Below are 24,899 nucleotides of genomic sequence, written 5' to 3'. Positions count from 1 at the left end.
AATAACATCTGGTATGTTTAGAAAATTTTTCATTTATATAGAAAATATATTCCTTCTGCTTTGAGTTGTGTATCTTTGAACTAATCTAAGTGTAATCTTAATAAGGCCAAAGATCTATTATGCTCTTCTGGTACCAACCCCAGACAGAGTTGGCTGAGAATGCTAGCTCAAATTCCAGATGGACAGCTTTACTCCACTTAAATCTAATGGGAAAGTGTACTAATGAATGTCAAGAGGATAAAGAAAGGCAAGAAAATAGACAAAGAATCTTGATGGCAGGTGTCTAGAGCTCTGCCTCCCAAATATGAGTACCATCAAGTTTGTAAGAGATGTACCAAAGAGATGTGCCTCCCAAATATGAGTACCATCAAGCTTGCTTTAAAAAATGCAAATGCTGTTTCAGTAGTGGAGTTGGGTCTCAGGCACCTTCTTCTAACCTACATTGATCCTGTGGACACTCACCAAGCACAGACATAACCAGAAAGGTGTGAACACTGAGTAAGTCAGATGTATGTGTGCATTTCCTGGGAAGAGAGATGAGGGCAACTGTACAAGTTTTCCATGGTAGGTCAGAGACTGTGTGGTTCCAGCGCAGAGGAAGATTTGGTAAATTGCATATGATAATAAAAAGTGAACAACTTCCCTTAAACATTCAATGAAAACAAACAGCTTAATTGACTTATTTTTGCACTTATTTAAATTTGAAACTTACACACAGGTCTGAAACTTCTAACATAGTAAAAATATTGTTTGTTTAAAAAAATCAATGGTCATGTTTTTGAAGACTAATTTTTTTTAGTTGCCAAACCGACACCATTTCCTTCGTATTGTACAGCTTTTGTTTCTTTAAAGCCATACAAATTTAACTCTTCCATTTAATTGTTTAGCTCCTGACTTATGGAAGCTATGTGCACTGCTTAATAACATCCAATCACCTAGTCAAGAGCATGTATGATATAATTGAAAACAACTATATGGAACCAAAATATGTGTGATAAATATGGAGAAATTTGGAGAGAGAAAATAGAGTAGATATCATATGTTCTTGTATTGCAGTATAAAATTATAAAAAATAATAAAAAGTTATATAAATAAAAGTATGTAATAACATTAAATATATAGGTACATAAAAAAATAAAGAAACCAAAACAACACGACGTAAGGTAATCCTCCCTCCAACAAAGAGCCTTTCAAGACATCATTAACAAAGAAAAGATCAGTTTCTCTCCCCATGGACAAAAATGAAGAATTCAAGAGAATGCTCATAGAGTTTGCCCTTGCCTTTATTTTCCTTTTCTTCATGACTGCATTCCATTTTATGTTGATTTTTTCCCTATGACATATGGTATGAATTTCTATGAGCACTAAGAGTCAAAGAATAACTTTGAAAAAAGTGTGAAGAACTGTTGGATTTTTTTTCATGTGCTCAAACAAACAGGAAACTAAGCACACAAAGGTTGAACACACTCAAAGGGTTCAATGTAGATGGCCCTGTTTGCGCTGGCATGTTTTCTACCTAATCATTTGTAAAGAACCAGGAATGCTTTTAATAACTAGGGAATTAGTAAAGCCACACAGAACAACACATACCCAGTGGAATGTTTCCTTTCTTCTTTATTTAGCATGACATGAAAACTTAATGAGATTTAAAAAATATTTAGATTAAAAATCCAACATTTTAAGAATTTTATTAGATATGTTACCTTATCATTGTTACAGTACTTAGATTCATTTAATCAGAGTGCAAAAACTTGATGATTACAATTTCAAAATTTTTTGAACATTTTCAAAAACTTACCAAACTGGCAAAATCTGTGGCTGTTTCACAGTGAATGCACAAGAGACTTTCAAACACTAAATGTGCCTCTCTAATCTTTTTTTCAGTGAATCTGTGACTTGCTTGTTTCTCAGGCTGTAGATAATTGGGTTTAGCACAGGGATTATGACTGTGTAAAAAAGCGAGTCCATCATACCTTGTTCATCTGTTTGTTGAGATGCAGGGAGCACATACATGAAGAGAAGAGGCCCATAGTATAAGGACACAGATAAGAGATGAGCTCCACAGGTGGAGAAAGCCTTCCTTATACCTTGTAGAGACTTCATTTTTAAGATTGTAAACAGCACGAGTGTATATGAAACCAGGACAGTCATAATGGTGACTACCTGTATTGAACCAGACAAAATAAATACTAATAGAAGGTTAAGAGTAGGGTCTGTACAGGAAATATTATACAGTGGTATAATGTCACAATAAAAGTGGTGGATTATGTTAGAATTACAGAAGGTTAATCTGAATAAGAACAATACATGAAACAAGGAATGAAGAAAGCCACCTACAAATACTGAAACTAGCAGGCGGATGCAAAGTCTATTGGTCATAATAACTGGATAAAGTAGTGGTTTGCATATGGCTACATATCGATCGTAGGCCATTGTACCCAAAAGAAAGCATTCTGTGGTTCCACCAAAGGCAAAGGCAAAAAATTGTATCATGCACTCAGAAAGTGATATCATCTTGTTTGTGGATAACAAATCAAACAACATATTAGGAGTCACTGTGGATGATATCCAGGCATCTACAAAAGCCAAACTCCCAAGGAAAAAGTACATAGGGATATGCAGGTGGGGGTCAGTCCAGATGAGAGCAATCAGACCTAGGTTCCCTACTATAGTGATGAGATATATGGCCAAGAATAGCAGGAACAGGGGCACCTGCAGTCCTTGATGATCCGTGAGCCCTGTGAGAACAAACTCTGTCAGCAATGTTGTATTCTCTCTTTCCATGTGCTGCTCACTGGACGTTGCCTGAAATGAAATAGAGTAAGTATAATGGAGCATTCACTTATATTTTAAGGTTAACATGGGAACAGGATTCGATATGAAATCACATTTTTACCAGAATCGTCTATTAATTTTTCAAACCTTCTGGAACTGGGATTACAGGTGACTGTGAGCTACCATGTGGTCCCTAGAAACTAAACCTCTCTGCAAGATCAGCAAGAACCCCAACCTCCAAGCCATCCGTCTAGTCCCAGTTTTTCCATTTTCTATGTTAGCACTGACTTCTATTCAATTAACTCAGTTCCTATGTTAAGCCAGAGGCCTACATATCCAAAGGGGAGAGGGTAAGGAATGCATATTAAGCACAATGATTAAAGAGAGCAGCAGGAGTGAACCAGAAGGCTGCATATTGTGGACAATAAAAAAAGAAAGAGAATAAGAAATAAAGTGCCAGGTGCAAAAGCAATGTGCTGGGGCAGTGGTTCTTAACCTTCCTAATACTGTGACCCTTTAATAGAGTTCTTCATGTTGTGGTTACCACCAACCATAAAATTATTTTTGCTACCACATAATACGTGTAATTTTGCTACTTTTATGCATCATAATTAAGTATTTGTATTTTCTGATGGTCTTAGGCATCGCTGGGAAAGGATTGCTCAACTACCAGATTGAGAACTGCCATTCTAGGAAGGAGAGAGAAAGAGAGAGAGAGAGAGAGAGAGAGAGAGAGAGAGAGAGAGAGAGAGACTAAGACTGAAAATACAAAGGTTGTTGGTGGCTTCAGCAAGATGACTTTCCTTTATTGAACGGAATTTAAAAATCATAGAATAGCAAGATGTTAATGTAAAAGGAGTGGCATGAGAATAAAAGGAAAATAAATGATACAGCACACTCCATTAGAGTACAGAGGGCAGGAGATCCACCTGACTCTTCTGTAAAATATTTTAAGCAAATTCTCAAAATGAAGAATAGGCAGTTCAAAAGAAATCAAGATTAAACAGAGAAGAAGAAAAAGAAGAGTGATGAAAGAGCTAAATTTATGTGGAATGAAAGAAAGTGAAAGGCCATGAAAAATGGCAAAAGTAGCAGCCAGAAGTTAATAAGTATGGTAAAAGCAACCACAGAGAGAAGAAGAGAGCATGAAAGATTCACAAAGCAAAATAATGAGAAAAGCTCAAAGGTCTGAGGGGAACATTTGCCCTAACCATGTGTTCATTAATATCTGCCTTATCAGAATCACTTCACTTTAAGAATTCAAATCTATTTTTATGGAATTTATTCATAATTAAGAGGCTTCAACTTAAGTTTTTCCTTTTTTATGAGTATAGTGATAGTGTGTAAAGGTTCATTCTATACTTTATCTTATATTTTGTAAAGAATAGGATCAAAATATTGCTTAGATACAGATTATGTGAAGATTACATTGCACATATAAAGAGAAATTTTATATTGAGTGAATTTTGTATGAATTCTATATTGCTTACTTGTTATTTCAAATCAGTTATTGAAAATCCTCAAATATGTAAATAAGAAATACCCAATTTAATAAAGATGGAAAAAAAGAATAATGTAAGATTCTTCTCAAAATCAGTTTCTAGGATTTTGTGTAAACAGAGAAAAAATAATACTTATAAAACACTGGAGTAAAACATCACAATTATATATTCATTACTGTCTTGTTAAGATATTTGAGGAAATGGTATGATATTTTCAGATAATTTAAAATACTTCCTAAAACATTCTCTGTTAACCTACGTGAACTTTATATATGAAGATATCATAGTGAAATGAACTATTTTTGTATGCCAACCTAAAAGATAAACTTTTAAAAATAAAAAAGTATGTATAGATATATTTCAAATAGCATATATATATATATGTGCACACACACATACATATATATGTGTGTGTGTGTCAGTGTACATGTACATATAGACAAATATATACATATTCATTTAGATACATTCTCCTATGATTATATAATTAATATTACATAAATTAATCAATTATATTCAAACAAAATTTTTCAAGTTTTCACCATATATTTTTATATCTATATATAATTATGACATGAGGAGCCATGAAAGACTTATTTAGTAGGTATTTAATAGGTAGATATTCAATTTTAATCAGAAATTAAATTGGTCTTTATGTCAGAATTGTCTAATTATTTCTTATACAAGATAATGTCATCAATCTGAAAACTGAGCTTGGAAGCACTCATATTTTATCACAACACAACTGATAAGGTTGTGATAAATATGGTGGGGTGATAATAAAACTTGTTACATGGAATAGTTGTTTATAGCCATGTTTCTTATCCATATTTTAGTCAGAAAAATAAAACAAAGAGACTCAATTTTTGCTTTTCCCCCCGGATATTTTTTGCATTTTTTACAGAAATTCTAAAATTACTATAAGTTGATAGATTTAAAGCCTTGAAATTTTTAAATCATCTTTACAAAGATTAATATTAGGAAATATTTTTAATGTTACCAATATCTTCTAAGGAATTGTGGAAATCCTTTAAAAGTATTCAAATTTTTCAAAAGCAGAAATAACACATTTTTTGAGGCAGATGTGAGGAGACATGTAGTTCACTGACTCACTTGACTGGCTTTGCTTACAAAGCCAAAGAAAGTGTTGTTTATGAGGAGACATGTAGTTCACTGACTCACTTGACTGGCTTTGCTTACAAAGCCAAAGAAAGTGTTGTTTATATCACTGATCCTGCAACACAGAAGCAACCAATTGCACACTTGTGCATTTTTTTTCCTAGGGAAGAAGATTTGAAGAATTGAAATTCCCCTCAGAATGCCTTAGGATTCCCTATAGGATAAAGGGAAGATCATCAACTGGGCATTGCTGATGGATGTGTGTGCAAAATTCAGGTCTTCCCAGAGGATTGATAAACATCAAATCACTCTGAGCAACTATAGCTTAAGAAATTAAACTTACATGTAATATCATTGTATTTCACCATTAGTGACATGCCTGATGGCTTTATGGCAACTTTGGTTTAGATGTAAAATTGAATGCAGTGAATGCTTTAATGTCACGATGTCTGTACTAATCAAAACATAATTTTAATTAAGCAGATGTCTACATTTTTTACAAGGTAAAATAAAAAAAATAACATTGTTCTGCTAATACAAATAATACCTTACATTTGGACATGTCTTAACTCCCTTAATTTAACCACAAGTCTGATAAACAAAATTCAAATAAGTCATGGGAAAAGATCAGAGGAAAACCAAAAACAAATTTTCAAAGGTAGCAGCATATAGCCATGCTGTCCAAACAGGGCCATGAACTTGAAGATGTGAAGACCACCCATCTCTTCTAGGTGATTCTAACTGTCATCTGGGGAGACTTTCTTTCAATTAATTAGCCTTAATAGACATTGTATATTCAAAAACATAATGTGTGAGTGTGTGTCTGTGTATAAATGTATATCCTTATCCATATTTACATATATATGATTTTTTTAAACAGAGGAATAATATCTCATAATAATATCCTTTATTTCTTGAACTGATCAGTCAAAACCTGTATTATAGTTCTAGTATAAATTATTGACTTCCTCTTCCTCCAGCAAGTACATCTGATCATGGTACTTTGAAAGGCATGGTAATTCGATCCTTGATGGTTCTGAGCTATTAGTAGGCTCTGAATAGGCTTGATAAATTATTTCATTGAATTTAATTATATGGATTTTCATTTATTTTTATGGCCTATTACCTAAACCATACACCACATTTAAAATATTACTTGGTATAACTTATTGAAAATAACCTAGAAGTCACTTAAAGTTCAAAGTATCATCTGTGCTCCTAGCTAATCAGGAATTGAGAAGTCAGGTCACCTGAGCAAATAGATTGGGGATAGCCTGGACAACAGAGTGAAAAAATGTGCTACTGGAAGAGTTAAACTGTTAAAATGAATAAAGCACATGAGTCTTGTTAATTATAACAGGTTATAATACATTATAAACAAAAACATTTTCTATAATGGTCTTGATCTTCCACATCCTTGATATTCAGGAGAGGTCCTTGAAACAATCCTCTTCAAATACCAAGTGATGACACCATGCTGATTAAAACTATGAAGTTCTTAAATTTGGAGGTTCCTCAGAAAGTTGGAAATAGATCTACCTGAAATCCCAACTATACCACTCTTAGGCATATACCAAAAAATGCCCCACCATACCACAGGGGCACATGTTCCACTATGTTCACAGCTACCTTATCTGTGATAGCCAGAAGCTGAAAACAACCCAGATGTCCCACAATAGAAGAATAGATACAGAAAATGTGGTTCATTTACACAATGGGATACTAATCAGCTATTAAGAATGAGGACATCACTTCTGCTTTCTGGCTGTGGCCAGAGCTGAAGCAGTCCCACAGCTCCTTGCACCCAAATCCTGTGGAAGAGAGAGCTGGACCCTCAGAAGCTCAGACAATCTTGAAACCTCAAGGGAGACAACTACTTCTGCCCACATTCCTGACCCAAGAGGAACTCGCCTAGTGTCCTCTGTGCCTCCTGAGCACAGGGACCTAGAAACAGTCAGGATCAGGATCCTTCAGGTTTCTGCCTGCACCAAGAGCTGAAAGCCAGTCGCCAGGAGCAGTCACACCTGAGAGCAGAGGTAAGATCAACTTTTCTACTTCAAGCAACCTGCCTGGTGGCCTCAGAACAGAAAAAGGCAGAAGTCCTCTGGGGTATGACACTTCCAGTTTCTGGCTATACCCTGAGCTGAACCAGTACCACTGCTCTCTGCACCCAAATCTGTGGGGGAGAGAGCTGGACCCTCAGAAGTATGGACAATCCTAAGACCTCAGGGGAGACTGCTACTTCTGCTCATAATCCTGGCCCAAGAGGAACTTGCTTAGTGGCCTTTGGATACTGCAATACAGGAGCAGTCAGCTGCAGGAACCTGCTGGTTTCTGCCTATGCCCTGAACTGAAATGAACTGGTGCCACAGCTCCCTGCACCCAAATCCCATGGGGGAGAAAGCTGGACCCTCAGAAGAGCAGGCAACCCTCAGGGCACAGGAACTTAGGAGCAGTCACAAGCAGGACCCTTCCAGTTTCTGCATGTGCCTAGAGCTGAAAACCTATTGCCAGGAGCACCAACACACCTGAGAGCATAGGTAAGATGAAATCTTCTGCTGCAAGCAACCTGCCTGGAGGCTTCAGGTCACTCATAACCAGGAGCAATTCTATGCTCAAAGACTTGGCTGAAAGAAAACAGGTCTAAAGGAGTGCTGACACAGCCTACAGGAGGGTCAAGCCATTGTCAGAAACAGCAAAACAAGCTAACACCAGAGACAACCTGATGGTGAAACACAAGCACAGGAACATAAGCAACACAAACCAAGACTACTTGTCATCCTTAGAGCTCAGTTCTTCTAGCAAAGCAAATACTGGATATCCAAACACAACAGAAAAACAAGATTTGGATTTAAAATCACATCTCAGGATGATGATAGAGGACTTTAAGAAAGACATAATTAGCTCCCTTAAAGAAAGACAGGTAAACAAGTAGAAGCCCTTAAAGAGAAAACACAAAAATCCCTTAACAAATTACAGGAAAACACAACTAAACAGGTAAAGGAATTGAACAAAACCATCCAGGATTTAAAATGGAAATAGAAACAATAAAGAAAGCACAAAGGGAGACAACCCTGGAGATAGAAAATGTAGGAAAGAGATCAGGCGTCATAGATGCAAGCATCACCAACAGAATATAAGAGATAGAAGAGAGAATCTCAGGGGCCGAAGATACCATAGAAAACATTGACACAACCATTGAACAAAATGTAAACTGCAAATCTCCTAACCCAAAACATTCAGGAAATCAAGGACACAATGAAATCAAACCTAAGGAAAATAGGTATAAAAGAGAACAAAGACTCCCAACTTAAAGGGCCAGTAAATATCTTCTACAAAATTATAGAAGAAAACGTCCCTAACCTAAATTAAGAGATGCCCATAAAAATATAAGAAGCCTACAGAACTCCAAATAAATTGGACCAGAAAAGAAATTTCTCCCATCATATAATAATCGAAATAACAAAAGCACAAAACAAAGAATATTGAAAGAAGTCAGGTAACGTATAAAGGCAGACCTATCAGAATTACACCAGACTTGTGACCAGAGACTATAAAAGCCAGAAGATCCTGGACAGATGTCTAAGAAGACACAAATGCCAGTCCAGGCTACTATATCCAGCAAAACTCTTAATTAACATAGATGGAAAAATCAAGACATTCCATGACAAAACCAAATTTATACAATATCTTTCTACAAATCCAACCCTACAAAGGATAATAGATGGAAAACTCCAACACAAGGGGAGAAACTACCCCCTAGGAAAAGCAGGAAAGCAATCTCCTCTTGTGTGAAGAGAGACACACAAATGTAATTCCACCTCTAACAACAAAAATAGCAGGAAACAACAGTCATTATTCCTTAATATCTCTTAACCTCAATGGACTCAATTCCCCAATAAAGAGACACAGACTAACAGACTGGATAAATAGAGAGCCTCACATTTTGTTGTATACAGGAAACATAACTCAGAGACAAAGACAGACACTACTTCAGAGTAAAAGGCTTGAAAACAACTTTCCAAGCAAATGGTCCAGAGAAACAAGCTGGAGTTGTCATTCAAATATCGGATAAAATAGACTTTCCACCAAACGTTATCAAAAAAGATAATGAAGGACACTTCATATTTATCAACAGAAAAATCCACCAAGATGAACTCTCAATCTTAAATGTCTATGCTCCAAATGCAAGGGTACCTACATTCATAAGAGAAACCTTACTAAATCTCAAACCATACATTGCTCCTCACACAATAATAGTAGGAGATTTCAGCATCCCACTCTCATCAATGGACAGATTATGGAAACAGAAAATAAATAGAGACACACTGAAACTAACAGAAGTTTTAAACCAAATAGATTTAACAGATATTTATAGAACATTTCATCCTAAAACAAAAGAATATACCTTCTCAGAACCTCATGGTACATTTTCTAAAAATGATTATATAATTGGTCACAAAACAGGCCTCAACAGATAGAAGGAGATTGAAATAACCCCATGCATCCTATTAGATCACCACAGACTAAGGCTGGTCTTCAATAGCAACAATAACAACAAAAAGCCCACTTATATATAGAAGTTGGAAAATGTTCCAATGATATCTTGGTCAAGGAAGAAATAAAGAAAGAATTAAAAGACTTTTGAGAATTTAATGAAAAAGAAGGTACAACATACCCAAACTTATGGGACAAAATGAAAACAGTGCTAAGAGAAAAACTTATAGTTCTGAGAGCCTCCACAAAGAAACAGGAGAGAACATACACTAGCAGCTTGACAGGACACCTAAAAGCTCTAGAACAAAAACAAGCAAATACATCCAAGAGGAGTAGAAGGCACAGCATAATCAAACTCAGGGCTGAAATCAACCAAGAAGAAACAAAACGACTATACAAAGAATCAACAAAACCAGGAGTTGGTTCTTTGAGAAAATCAACAAGATAGATAAACCCTTAGCAAGACTAAACAGAGGGCACAGAGAGTGTATCCAAATCAACAAAATCATAAATGAAAAGGGAGACATAACAACAGAGTCTGGGGAAATTAAAGAAACTATCAGACCCTACTACAAAACCATATATTCAACAAAACTGAAAAATCTGGAGGAAATGGACAGTTTTTCTAGATAAATATCAGGTACCAAAGTTAGATCAGGAATAGGTAAACCATCTAAACAATTCCATAATTCCTAAAGAAATAGAAGCAATTATTAAAAGTCTCCCAACCAAAATGAGCCAAGACCAGATGAGTTAAGTGCCAAATTCTATCAGACCTTCATAGAAGACCTCATAACGATACTGTCCAAACTGTTCCACAGAGTAGAAGCAGAAAGAGCACTACCCAATTCCTTCTATGAAGCCACAATTATTCTTATAATTCAGACCCAACAAAGAAAGAGAACTTCAGACCAATTTCCCTTATGAATATCAATGCAAAAATACTCAATAAAATTTTCGCACACTGAATCCAAGATCACATTAAAATGATCATCCATCATGATCATGTAGGCTTTATCCCAATGATGCAGGGATGGTTCAATATACAGAAATCCAGCAACGTAATCCACTATGCAAGCAAACGCAAAGAAAACATGACATGATCATTTCATTAGATGGTTAAAGCATTTGACAAAATTCAACAGCCCTTCATGATAAAATCTTGAAAAGATCAGGAATTCAAGGCCCATACCTAAACAAAGTAAAAGCAATATACAGCAACTAGTAGTCAACATTAAACTAAACAGTGAGAAACTTGAAGCATTCCCACTAAAATCAGGGACTAGACAAGGCTGCCCTCTCTCTCCCAGGTTATTTAATATAGTACTTGAAGTCCTAGCCAAAGGAATCAGACAATAAAAGGAGGTCAAAGGGATACAAATTGGAAAGGAAGAAATCAAAATATCACTATTTGCATATGATAAGAGTATACTTAAGGGAACTACTAAGCCTGATAAACAACTTCAGCAAACTACTGGGTATAAAATTAACTCAAACAAATCAGTAGCCTTCCTCTACTGAAAGGGTAACTGGCTGAGAAAGATATTAGGGAAAGGACACCCTTCACAATAGTCACAAATAACATAAAATACTTTGGTGTGACTCTAACCAAGCAAGAAAAAGATTGGTATGATGAGAACTTCAAGTCTCTGAAGAAAGAAATTGAAGAAAATCTCAGAAGATGGAAAGATCTCCCATGCTCATGGACTGGCAGGATAAATATAGTTAAAATGTCCATTTTTATCAAAGCAATCTACAGATTCAATGCAATCCCCATCAAAATACCAATCCAATTCTTCAAAGAGTTAGAAAGAGCAATTTGCAAATTCATTTGGAATAATTGGCGAAAACTATCCTCAACCATAAAAGAACTTCTGGGGAAATCACCATTTCTGACCTTAAGCAGTACTACAGAGCAATAGTAATATAATCTGTATGGTATTGGCACAATGACTGACAAGTAGATCTAGGGAATAGAATTGAAGACCCAGAAATGAGCCCATACACCTATGGTCACTTGATCGTTGACAAAGTAACTAAAACCATCCAGTGGAAAAAAGATGGCCTTTTCAACAAATGGTGCTGGTTCAACTGGTGGCCAGCATGTAGAAGAATGCAAATCGATCCATACTTATTGCACTGTACAAACCTTAAGTTCAAGTGGATCAAAGACCTCCACATAAAACCAGATACACTCAATCTAATAGAGGAAAAAATGGGGAAGAGTCTTGATCACATGGGCACTAGGGAAAATTTCCTGAACAGAACACCAATGGCTTATGCTCTAAGATCAAGATTCGACAAATTGGACCTCATAAAACTGCAAAGCTTCTGTAAGGAAAAGGAAACTGTCATTAGGAGAAAACAACAACCAACCGATTGGGGAAAGATCTTTCCTAGTCCTACATCTGATAGAGGACTAATAACCAAAATATACAAAGAACTCAAGAAGTTATACTCCAAAGAGCCAAGTAACATTATGAAAAAATAGATTACAGAGATAAACAAAGACTTCTCAGCTGAAGAATATTGAATGGCTGAGAAGTACCTAAGGAAATGTTCAACATCCTTAGTAATCAGGGAAATGCAAATGAAAACAACCCTGAGATTCCACCCCAAACCAGTCAGAATGGTTAAGATCAAAAGCCCAGGTGTAAATAGATGCTGGTGAGGATGTGGAGAAAGAGGAACACTCCTCTATTATTTGTGGAATTGCAAACTGGTACAACTCTGGAAATCAGTCTGGAGGTTCCTCAGAAAATTGAACATTGTAGTGCCTGAGGACCAGTTATACCTCTTGGGCATATACTCAAAAGATGCTCTAACATACAACAAAGACACATGCTCCACTATATTCATTGCAGCCTTATTTATAATAGACAGAAGCTAGATGTTCTTCAACAAAGGAATGTATACAGAAAATGTGGTACATCTACACAGTGGAGTACTACTGAGCTATCAAAAACAATGACTTCATGAAATTCATAGCAAATGAATGGAAGTAGAAAATATCATCCTGAATGAGGAAAACCAATCACAAAAAAAAGCATACATGGTATGTACTCTCTAAATGGATATTAACCCATAGGCTCCAATTTCCCAAGATACAATCCACAGTCCACAAGAAGCTCAAAAAGAAAGACGACCAAAGTGTGGATTCTTTAGTCCTTCTTAAAAGTGCAACATAAATATTCGTAGGAGCGTATATGGAGACAAAGTTTGGTGCAAAGACCAAAGGAATTGCCATTAAGAGCCTGGCTCTCCTGGGTATATAGCCCATTTATATACAGCCACCAAAGCTTGATAATATTGATCAAGCCAAGAAATGTATGCTGACAGGAGCCTTGATATAGCTGTCTCCTGAGAGGCTCAGCCAGAGCATGTCAAATACAGAGGTGAATGCTAGCAGCAAAACATTGAACTGAAAATGGGGTCTCCATTGGAGGAATTAGAGAAAGGATTGAAGGAGCTGAAGGGGCTTAGTATTAAGTTGCAACCCCATAAGAACAACAATACTAACCAGCCAGTGTTTCCAGGGACTAAACCATTCCCCAAAGTCTAAACATGGACAGACCCATGGCTCCAGCTGCATATGTAGAAAAGGATGGTCTTGTTGGGCACCAATGGAAGGAGAAGCCCTTTGGCCTGCCAAAGCTGGACCTCCCATTTCAGGGGAATATGAGGGAGTATGAAGGGGGTGGCTAGGGAGGGGAATACCTTCACTGAGGAATGGGATGGGATAGGGGGCTTATGGCCGGGAAACCGGGAAATGGAATAATATTTGAAATGTGAACCAAAAAATCTAATAAATTTTTTAAAAAAATAGTTAAATAAAAAAAGAAGGAGGACATCATGTCTTATGCAGGCAAATGGAAGGACCTAAAAAGTATCAACCTGAGTGAGGTAATTCAGACTCAAAAGGACCTACATGACAGAAGACTAGCATGGCTGTCCTCTGAGAGGCCCAAAAACAAGCAGATCACTGAGACAGGTGCAAATACTTACACACAACCATTGGACTGAAGTCAGGGACACCTGTGGTTGAATTAGGGAAAGACTGGAAGAAGCTGAGGAAGACGGTGACCCCATAGGAAGACCAGCAGTCTCAACTATCCTGGACCCCTGAAATCTCTCAGATACTAAGCCACCAACCAGGCAGCATACACAAGCTGGTTGAGGCCCCCAACACACATACAGCAGAGGACTGTTAGTTCTGGCCTCAGTGGGAGACTTGAGGCCCCAGGGAGAAGGGAGGTCTGGTGGGGGGACCTCCCTTTGTAGATAGAGAGGAGGAGAAATGGGACGAGGAACTGTGAGAGTGCACATCTGGAGGGAAACAAGAACTGGACTGTTTTATTTACTTTTTAAATTGGGTATTTGATTTATTTACATTTCAAATGTTATCTCCCTTCCTGGTTTCTCCTTCACAAGCCCTTTATCCCATTCTCTTTTCCCCTGCTCTTATGAGTGTGCTCCCCCACTCATCCACCCACTCCTTTCTCACTGCCTTGAAATTACCCTACACTGAGGCATTGAGCCTTCACAGGACCAAAGTTCTTCTTCCCCTTGATGTCAGATAAGGCTATCCTCTGCTACATATGCAATTGGAGCCATGGGTTCCTCCACGTATACTCTTTGTTTGGTAGTTTAGTCCCTGGGTGCTATGGGGGCTCTGGTTGGTTGATAGTGTTGTTCTTCCCATACAAGTACCTTCAGCCCCTCCAGTCCTTTCCCTAACTCCTTCATTGATGTCCCTGGTTAGTCCAATGGTTGGCTGTGAGCATCCACATCTATATTTGACAGACTCTGGCAGACCCTGTCGGGAGACAGCTATATCAGACTCCTGTCAGCAAGCACATCTTGGCATCCATAATAGTGTCCGGGTTTGGTATCTGTTTATGGGTTGTTATAAAATAAAAGTAATAAAAATGTAGACTATGAAACAAAGAAGAATATCTTTTGTGTTAAGTGATGAGAAGTAATAAAAGTGAATTTATTAAAAAACATTTACATAAATTTTACAAAGATGGTATCTTTTTTGAGATAAACTAAATATTCTCATAGCCAGTAAGCATCTAGTGTACAACAAATAATGATACCAGGTATAAGGTTTTATCTTGTAGAATAGGACTTAATTCCAATGACATAGCTGGTTACTTCTGTGACATTCACGTCATTATTGTACTCCTTGGTGTAGCCAAGCTAGCCATTACTGTTTCTCTCAGGTTTCATGACTGAATAAAATTGATGATTATTTTCCTCCTCCATGTTATGTAGCACCTTACTGTACCAGGAAAAATAGCCACTAGAGATGAAATGTCCATGTCAGTACAAGCTTCTATAACAGAAATATGTTTCAGTTTAAACTATAGAGTCTTACCATCAAGTGCTAGAGGGTAAACAATTACAATATTAATATGTAAACTGTAAACAGTTACAATATTTTGAATGTTTGGGAACTCACTGGCCAACGATTCCAAAAGAAGACCCCCATTCTGGAACTCAGGCATTTTTTATTAGCACACGATGTCCCGTGGAGACATTTTTGGCCCATTACAGGGTAATTCTATTTTACATGTTAGTAAACGTGTATGATGATTTCTAGGTTTCCAAATTACTTTTTCACAAAATCGTTTATTTTATTTAACCCCCTTTATGTTCTATCTTCTCCCCTACTTTGCCTTCCTCCACTCTAATTTATTCCTTCCTGTTCCAGAATATTAAAAATTGCAATCTATTGTGAAAATATTACAAATTACATTGTGAAAATGTCTACCCTACCAAAAGCATTATACACATTCAACAAAATTACCATCAAAATCCCAATGATATTCTTCAAAGAAAAAAATAAACTTAAATTTCACATGGAAGCAAAAAATACACAGATTATCAACACACAATCCTGAATAGCAGCAGCAGCAACAACAACAAAAAACAATAACAAAGCCTGCTGGAGGTATTGCCACCCAAGATTTCAAATTATGCACAAAACTATAATAAAACTGTGTGATACCTGCATATAAAATAGTTCATTGATGAATGGACTAGAATTTGGGACTCACATAATTCATACGTCAAAGGCCATATGAATTTTTACAAAGTGACCAAAAATATTCACTGTTGAAAGAACAGAATAACAAACATGGCTGATCAAATTTTGTAGCTACATGTAGAATAGTGAAATTAGATTCTTGTCTCTCACTCTGCAGGAAACTCACCTCTAATGACTCAAAGACTGCAATAGAAGACCTGACACCCTGAATCTGAGGGTAGAGGAAGCAGGGAATATACTTGAGCACACTGGTATAGGAAGGGCTTTCTCAATGGGACTCTGACAACTCAGGCACTAAGACAAATGATTAGTGAATGGGACTTCAAGGAATTCAAAAGGTGACATATAGCCAATGACATCATCATTTTAGTGAAGGGGCAGCCTAGAAAATAGGAACAAATCTTTACCATTGATACACCTTACAGAGGGACTTTATCTAGACCATGCAAATCACGAACAAACCTAAACATCAAGAAAATGAACAAGGGGCTGGAGAGACGGCTCAGCAGTTAAGAACAATGACTGCTCTTCCAGTGGTCCTGAGTTCAATTCCCAGCAACCACATGGTGGCTTGCAACCATCTGTAATGGGATCTGGTGCCCTTTTCTGGTGTGTCTGAAGACAGCTACAGTGTACTTATATATGTGAAATAAATAAATCTTTTTTTTTAAAAAGAAAATGAACAAGACAATTAAAAAATGGGACATGGATTAAAAAAGATAATTCTCAAAAGATGGAATAAAATAGTTGGGAAACATGTCAGAAATATTCAACATCATTAGGCAACAAGGAAATAAAATTAAAACAACATGGAGATTTCATCTTATCACTGTATGTTGTATGATATTTATGTCTACCAAGATAAAACAGGGGCAGCAACAGCAGTTTGAATTGGTATGCAGCAACTATTCTAGACAAAGTACTGGGTTTGGGCTTATTCTTTTACTTTTTTTTGTTTATGCTTTGACTGTTGTGTGTGTGTGCATGCACATGCACATGTTTGCATGCCACAGAACATCTAAGATCAGAAGAAACTCTATTGCAGTGTTCCCTGGGTGAATTGAACTCAAGTTTCAATTCCTGTTTTTTATTCAATTTTTATTTAAAAAGTTTTTATTTTTTGAAAATTATTTATTTATTTATTTTACATATATGAATACACTATTACTGTCTTCAGACACACAAGAAGAGGGCATCAGATACCATTACATATGGTTGTGAGCCACTATGTGGTTGCTGGGAACCAAACTCAGGACCTCTGGAAGAACAGTCAGTGCTTTTAACCATTGAACCAACTCTTCAGACCCTCAAGTCTCAATTCTTAAGGATTGGCAACAAGCCTTTACCAGGAGAGACATCTCACCAACTATGACCTCTGTTTTCATTGAACTACACTCATTGCATTTTGTGTAGTTGTACAGATCAATTCACTTCAATTTCAGAAACATTTATGTAAGGTCTCTCTCACATGTGCAAGCTTCTGTGATACAAACAACAAAAGGCACAGAGCTGTGGAACTTTAGATAGCAATATATGAGCCAAAACCTAAGGTCAAGTTAGGCCCAAGAAGTTCAAGTGATTAAATCCTTCTAATGAGTGATATTTTCTGTTCTAGTCGAGGCTATGTGAAAGCCTTGTAGGAAAGCAATGGTATGGTCAGTTTAGTCAAACTATGAAGAAAATACAATGTTTCAATTGTAAATTCAGATGGAGTAATAATGGTAGGGGTGGAACAAGGTATGGAAGGGACGCTGTGTGAAGAACACTTCAGTGAAAACAAGAACATAAGACAGTAAGGTAGGTCCAGAAGACTCTCAGTAATGCATCTTGAATACAACAAAATTTTCATTTGGAGAATTGTGAAAGAAGAGATGTAAGAGTTAGAGTAGGCTTTACAGGAAAGGATATCAAATCACACCAGTGTGAGAAATGCATAGTAAAGAAAAAATATAAAAATGCCCACATAAGCATATAGAGTATATCTCTACAAAAATATATGTAGATAAATATAACTAGATATTAATTAGGTATGGGCAGACAGTCTTGATGTTATGAAAATACTTTAAAAATATCAAAAAGTGATTTCATTAGTTTTGGTTATGAAAAATTACTTTGAAGCAACATTTGTGGAAGAAGAAAGTATTTGCAGGCTGGGGGACATAAGAACTACAATTTCACATAAAGAGAGAAGAGTTTGTTTCTATATCAAGTGCCTCTGTTGCATCAGTAGAACTGTATGTGGCATTTCACTGATAAAAAATGCAGGGCAGAACTGTAGATGGATATCTCAGGAGGCACGAAGACTTGTGCAATGCGTAAAAGCCAATAGGAAAATTCTCTCTCTCTCTCTCTCTCTCTCTCTCTCTCTTCTTCTTCTTCTTCTTCTTCTTCTTCTTCTTCTTCTTCTTCTTCTTCTTCTTCTTCTTCTTCTTCTTCTTTCTTCTTCTTCTTCTTCTTCTTCTTCTTCTTCTTCTTCTTCTTCTTCTTCCTTCCTTCCTCCTCCTCTTCTTCCTCCTCCTCCTTTTTTTCCTCTTCCTCTTCTTCCCCTTCTCCTTCTTCTTCTCTTCCTCCCTCCACCCTCCCTCTCTCTCTCTCTCACACACACACGAACCTCCCATACTCTTGTACACTCACTTTTCTATGTGTTCTCACTTTCACATTTCTCCTAAAATTCTCACTATTCTACAATATTATAAGGTGTTGCCATTAATTAATTTTTGGTAATATGCACTTGAAGCTTTTATTTTTCAAGTAGAGATTTCAGTTACTGTGTTATTCAATGGTTTTAGTTTACTTAAATTAAAAAAAAATCGACCCCCTTTCTTCTCCATCTTGTACTCTTTTCTGCACATCTTTCTCAATGAATCCAATCTACTCTTGGCCTTTGAAGCTACTATCAGAATATAAAGCAGCGCTAGAAATGGACTCATAAGGTCCCTAGACTGTAATAGTGGCCTCTGTTCACTCAGAAAACAAACCGAAGTTCAGAGCATTGCCTTACATTTCTCCCTTGCTGTCATAATTATCTCCTTGCACTCTTTTCGGATTCTTTCTATTGTAAGTTTTAGATTGATTTGCTCTAAGAAGTGAAATTAAGCATGTCCTAAAGTAGTAAAATGAAAGACATGTCAATGGCTAGCCATATACCACAGATCTGTTTCTGTTCACTAAAATAAAAACCTGCCTCTTCTACACAGGTAGATGTGATACTTTTCTAACCTACACAGCAGTATTGGTATCAAGGAGATAATGTTCAAGTATGTTTTGTAGAAATATTATTCTTAACACTTAATATAATTGCACAGCTACACTGAAAAAGACTAAAACGCTTAAACATTGATTTCATTTGATTTCTGGTGTAATTGTTCCCATATGTAATAACATTTGTTAGAAAGCACTCATATGCTTCTGATATATTTATGTTTTAAGAAGTTTTTAGGCAGTTATGTTTTTGTTAGATAAAGTTTTAAGTGAGTTACAATAGTAAAGTACGTTTGTAGTGTGAACATATAAGGACATTTAACATTGACTGTGATTAGTTACCCAAATGTAACAGATAGTTGCAAGAAATCTAAACATTTCTCTTTAATAATTTTGCCAATGAATCAATGACTTGCTTATTTCTCAAACTGTAGATAATTGGATTTAACACAGGAATTATAACAGTGTAAAACAAAGAGTCTATCATGTCTTGGTCATCTACTTCTGAAGACGCTGGGTGCACATACATGAAGAGAAGAGGCCCATAGTATAAAGACACTGATAGGAGATGGGCTCCACAGGTGGAGAAGGCTTTCTGTATGCCTTTGTCAGATTTCTTTTTTAGGATTGTAACCAAAATAATAGTGTAAGAGACAAGAATAGTTGAAATACTGAAAACCTGGATTGAGCCAGAGAAAATAAAAACAATTAGGTAATTAAGAGAAGGGTCAGTACAGGAAATCTTCAACAATGATATAATGTCACAATAAAAGTGATGTATCGTGTTGGAGTTGCAGAAGGTTAATCTCAATAAAAAACCTTCGTGAATTAAAGCATGAATAATTCCACCCACAAAAGACAAGACTATCAGCCATAGACACAGACCATTGGTCATAACTACTGGGTAGAGTAAAGGTTTGCATATGGCTACATAGCGATCATAGGCCATTGCTGCCAAGAGAAAACATTCCGTGGTTGCACTGATATTAAATAAAAAAAAATTGTGCCATACATTCAGATAGAGTGATCACCTTGCTCTTACCGAAGAAGTGAAGAAGCATCTTTGGAACCACTATGGAAGAAATGGATGTATCTACAAAAGCCAGACTTCCAAGGAACAGATACATGGGGATGTGAAGGTGAGGGTCAGTCCAGATGAGAGTGATCAGACTGACATTTCCAACAATGGTGGTGAGATAGATCACCAAGAAGACCAGGAACAGAGGTATTTTCCATAGAGGCTGGTGACTGAGTCCTGTGAGAACAAATTCTGTCAGCAGTGTGTTGTTCCCTTTTTCCATGGCTTCACTGGATGGTTCTGAAATGAAAGGCAGTGAATGTAAAAAAGAATTACTTACCAATATATATAAATTGAAAACTGGAGATGTAGACTTGAAAAGAGTGTGAACATTTATCAGAAGGCACTTTCAATTTTACTTACCACTATATGATAAACAAATTATTTGGATTAATATAGAAAAATCTGTTCAACTTTTTAAAAGTGCGAGTTGAATATTGTGATAAGGAGGTTTTAAACTCATTAAAATATTTTTAGTTGTGTACATGTATGCGTGGGTGCGTGGTATGTGTGCATGAGTGTAGGTACTCATGGACAGCAGAAGAGAGTGTAGTATCCCTTGGTACTGGAGAAGCAGACATTCATATGCCTACAAGCTGCACAAGAATTAAGCTCCAGTCCCTTGCAGTATCAGTACCACTCTCAACCTCTGGGCTGTCTCACCAGTACTGGATGGCAAGGATGGTAAGCAATTAGAACACACTGATAATTTAAAAAAAACATTCAAGTCTTACAATGAGGCAATGCATTAGAAAAATTTAAGATATTTTTTAAATTAAATATGTGGTGGTGGAGAAAATAGCTTCCTGGGATGAGAAACTAGTGAGAAATATTAGCTAGCAAATCATTGTTGTTCTGAGGCTTCCAAATCACATCCTACATCTGAGTTATCGGGGGCAGTGTGCAAAATTTGGAACATATTTCCATAGAAACTGATGCAGCAATATGAAAATGATGTTTAAAAGCCTGGCTTCTAAATATCTCTAGGCAATACAAATGCATGTGCAGTGATATGACCTCGAAAACAATGAGACAGAGGCAAGTTTGCATTGTAAAACTTAGTAAATTAGAGCTTAGAGCAACACAGGACACCTGAACGAGATGTTCGCTCAGGGGCAGGGTTATCACTTGGAGGCAGGAAGGATGACAGGAATAGCTAAGGGTAGGATTATGTGTGACTTGCCTTTGCAAAGAGAAGGGAGTGGAGGCACTGAAATAAATGCAAGAAGATTATGTTGAAGAAGTCGTACAACAGGTGGATTCCATTTTTCTGCTAAGCACCTGAGTCATTTTCTGCCACATAGTAGAGGCCGTCTACTGTTGCAGAAGCCAAAGCATTTGAAAATAAATGATATGCATGCAGAACATACAGCAGTACAGGTCCATGTATAAGTCCACACAGCTAGATTTGCTTTAGAATAGCAAGGGGGAGAGACATCCAGGTACAGAGCAGTTGTAGTAGCAGAGGCAGAACCCCCTGGACTCCAAAAAACAAAAACAAAAAAACAAAACAGTGCCTCCTTAGATTTGACCCATAGTGCACTAGGTCTACCAGTATTTACAGCCTCAGTGAGTGGGGTGCTGGCTTCCAATTTTAGCTATTTAGTGAGCCTGAATGCCTGCTGTTATTGGTCATTTTTCTTGCTGAATATTAAAATCCTCAAATTTGCATCTGAGAATGTATTTTTCCTTGGACATCAAAAGCACAGGTAACTCCCAGGAGAATAAAAGAGACAGGCCAAGCAAAGTTCTGGAAATGGTGGCAAATTTAATCCCTAATGCTTAAGAGTCTGAGGCAAGAGTTTCATCCTTTGGCTACAGGGCAAGAACCTGCCTCAAAAAAACAAAACAACAACAAAAAAAGTAAAATCAACTAGATAGCTGCTAGTAGTGGTGCTTAAAACGGGACAGATACGAATGATGGCAAAATCAAGGAAAATGTCAGTAATCAAACTAAAAAACACCGGTAGGGCAAGTGAAGGGAATCTGTGTGCTGAAATTAAGAATCTCTCAGAGCTTTGCTGAGAAGACCTGTATGGATGTTTTTAGGATGAGAAGACACAGGACAATGTGAGAGAGAAGGAACCAGTAGGCAGCAGGATCCCCAAGGGGGAACTGAAGAACTGGGACAGTTGCCATTTGTCTCCTGCACTCCTGCTTTATCTACAGAACTATACATATTTTAAATAAAAGGATAAGCACATCAGGGTGTTAAGAGGAAGGAATCAAGAACAAAAGAAGAGGAAATGGATATTTGCGTGGGCAAGAAAATGGAGGAAGAGCACAAGAGTGACAGGCCACAAAATATGGAGAGGAACTGACACTAATTCCAAATAAATATCTCTATTAATCTTTCTGATTTTATTTGAGAACATTCTCATTTACACTGGGATTTTTTTTTGCAAGATAAAACTGAATGCTTTACTCCTTGCAGTCCCAAGTAAAAGAATTAAAAATTCTCAAATAAATTCATGTTTCAATTATAAGTATGAGAAAGGGTCATAGTGTCATGGAATGGTGTTCTCTGCATGTTTCCTGTCTTTTCATATGTGAAGTGCATGCTTGTATAAAATAAACACACACACAGTTGACACATGTAGTGTATATATGCTTTTTTCCCTCTCCCCTCCATATCTGTGCATATGTTTTCAAAGTAAATCATTAGAGGGAAATGAGAATATAGAAGAGTTAGAGAACATTCTCAAATAAAATAGTCACCTCTACTGAAATTGCCATAATAGTTTGCTATTAGAGCAACTTAATGTTTTAGCTCCTCAAAACTAAATGCTATGGATAGTTGACCAGGTAACAAAATATCCCTAACCATAAGAATTCAGGTTAAATTATCTTGGTTATTCATAATTCATCAGAAAATGAAATATACAAACATTGCTCTTGCTCTTTTTTTTCCCATACTGATCTAGAATCTCAAAAGGCAAATCTTAAATCATTATAAATTCAATGACGTTTCAGCTTGTCCCAGAAAGCATGCAGAATAATACAGAAATCATTTCTTTCTCACCTACAGCCTGGAAGAAGCTGAAGAGATCTTTGTTAGGCTTTCTAGGAGGGAAACAAACAGTCCTCCAGGAAAGCAGTAAGCTGGGGAGCAGTTCCTACCACAGTGACTCATGCTGGAGCTCTCATTCTATCAGTGCAGGAAATGTCTATATAATGTGTTTCCACACAAGAGTCAGGTGTAACCCTGTGTGCTGGAGGAGAAGCAGAGAGCTGGAATTCCCAACGGGCACTCCAGCATTCCCCATACAGAAAGTGTAGCCGCTGTGCTGAGCACTGTGGACTGGACGCGCGTAAGGAGTCCCAATGATCTCATGGGGCATGGCTCACATGTACCCTGCGGATACTGATTCACAGTGTCCAAATAGGCTTTCGATATAGAAACAGCATCTTATGCCACCATTTTTTAAAATCACAGTTGACATTTCTGACTGGTTAGGTGAACTTTCATTTAAATAACTTCTTTCAGTTTGCCTACATTGTTTCATCATCCTGCTGTCTGCATGTGAACACGTTATTTCCTTTCTTCTCAGTCATTCCCTTCACATTGACCTCAGCATGCCCCCTCTTTCTAGTGGTGCCCTTTCTTCTAGTTCGTACCCACTTCAGCCTGTCTATGACATACATTCCATTTCCCTCTATTTCCCACTTTGTTTAAGATCTCTTTGTCTTTCCTAATATTCTTTATTTTCATGATCACACCCCCGCACACATATAAATAAACACACATATATGTATGTAGATAAATTACATGTAAGTTCTGTATATGAATAAAAATACAGTCTTTTTCTCATCTGGCTCATTTCACTTGATATAATGATTTCTAGTTGCATACATTTCCAGTCAAATGTCACTATTTTTTTTCTTTATGACTAAAACTGTTTCACTGTACATAGGTGTCACCTATTCATTTGTAGATGGACACCTAGGTTGAACTAATTTTCTGACTATTGTGAAAGGTATAGCAATAAGAGTCACAGGAATCTCTGTGACACAGAGATCCAGATTCTTTAGTGTGTGTTTCTGACCACTGAATAGCTGACTCACATGTTATTTTCTTTTAAAGGATTTTGAGGAACTATAATGTTTATTTATTCATAAGTTTCCATTGCTATCAACAGAGACCAGCTTTCCTGTTTCAGAATGTCTTTCTGAGCTTACGTGGTTTGGTTTCTTGGTGATAGCCATTATAGGTACAGCGAGATTTAATCTCAAAGTGTTAACTTGCACTTCCTTAATAGCTAAGGATACTCAGTATTTATTGTTATTGATTCCTCCATGTATACTCTTTGGTTGCTCTGGGTGTCTTGTTGGTTGATATTGTTGTTCTTCCTATGTGTTTGCAAACCCCTTCAGCTCCTTCAGTCCTTTCTCTAACTCCTCCATTGGGGTTCCCTTGTTCAGGCCAATGGTTAGCTGCAACCATCCTTATATGTATCAGTAGAGCTCTGGCAGAACCTTTCAGGAGACATCCATATCAGGCTCCTGTCAGCACGCTCTTCTTAGCATCAGCAATAGTGTCTGTGTTTGGTAGCTGGAGGTGGGATGGATCCCCAGGTGGGGCAGTCTTTTCTTCAGTCTCTGCTCCATGTTTTGTCCCTGTATTTCCTCCCATTGAGTATTTTATTCCCCCTTCTAAAAAGGACTGAAGAATCCA

General features: G+C 37.0%; 1 protein-coding gene and 1 pseudogene across 2 annotated transcripts; both read right to left on the bottom strand.

Moving 5' to 3' along the window:
• Positions 1–1,704: 1,704 nt before the first annotated feature.
• On the bottom strand, positions 1,705–20,328 carry Or5h18 (olfactory receptor family 5 subfamily H member 18). Of its 2 annotated transcripts, XM_006248198.5 has the most exons (2): positions 20,189–20,328; positions 1,705–2,805 (listed from the first exon to the last, which is right to left on the bottom strand). In XM_006248198.5, the coding sequence occupies exon 2, from the start codon at positions 2,782–2,784 to the stop codon at positions 1,855–1,857; it is 930 nt and encodes a 309-aa protein (XP_006248260.1). In that variant the 5' UTR covers positions 2,785–2,805; positions 20,189–20,328; the 3' UTR covers positions 1,705–1,854. The 2 variants fall into 2 exon arrangements, with proteins under 2 accessions (XP_006248260.1, NP_001000727.1); NM_001000727.1 differs by lacking the exon at positions 20,189–20,328 and having other exon boundaries at positions 1,855–2,784.
• Positions 19,517–20,447, bottom strand: Or5h19-ps1 (olfactory receptor family 5 subfamily H member 19, pseudogene 1; annotated as a pseudogene).

This window comes from Rattus norvegicus, chromosome 11, assembly GCF_036323735.1.
Source record: "Rattus norvegicus strain BN/NHsdMcwi chromosome 11, GRCr8, whole genome shotgun sequence".
In the NCBI taxonomy this organism is placed as follows: Eukaryota; Metazoa; Chordata; class Mammalia; order Rodentia; family Muridae; genus Rattus; species Rattus norvegicus.
This window is presented reverse-complemented; position numbering and strand designations above follow the sequence as displayed.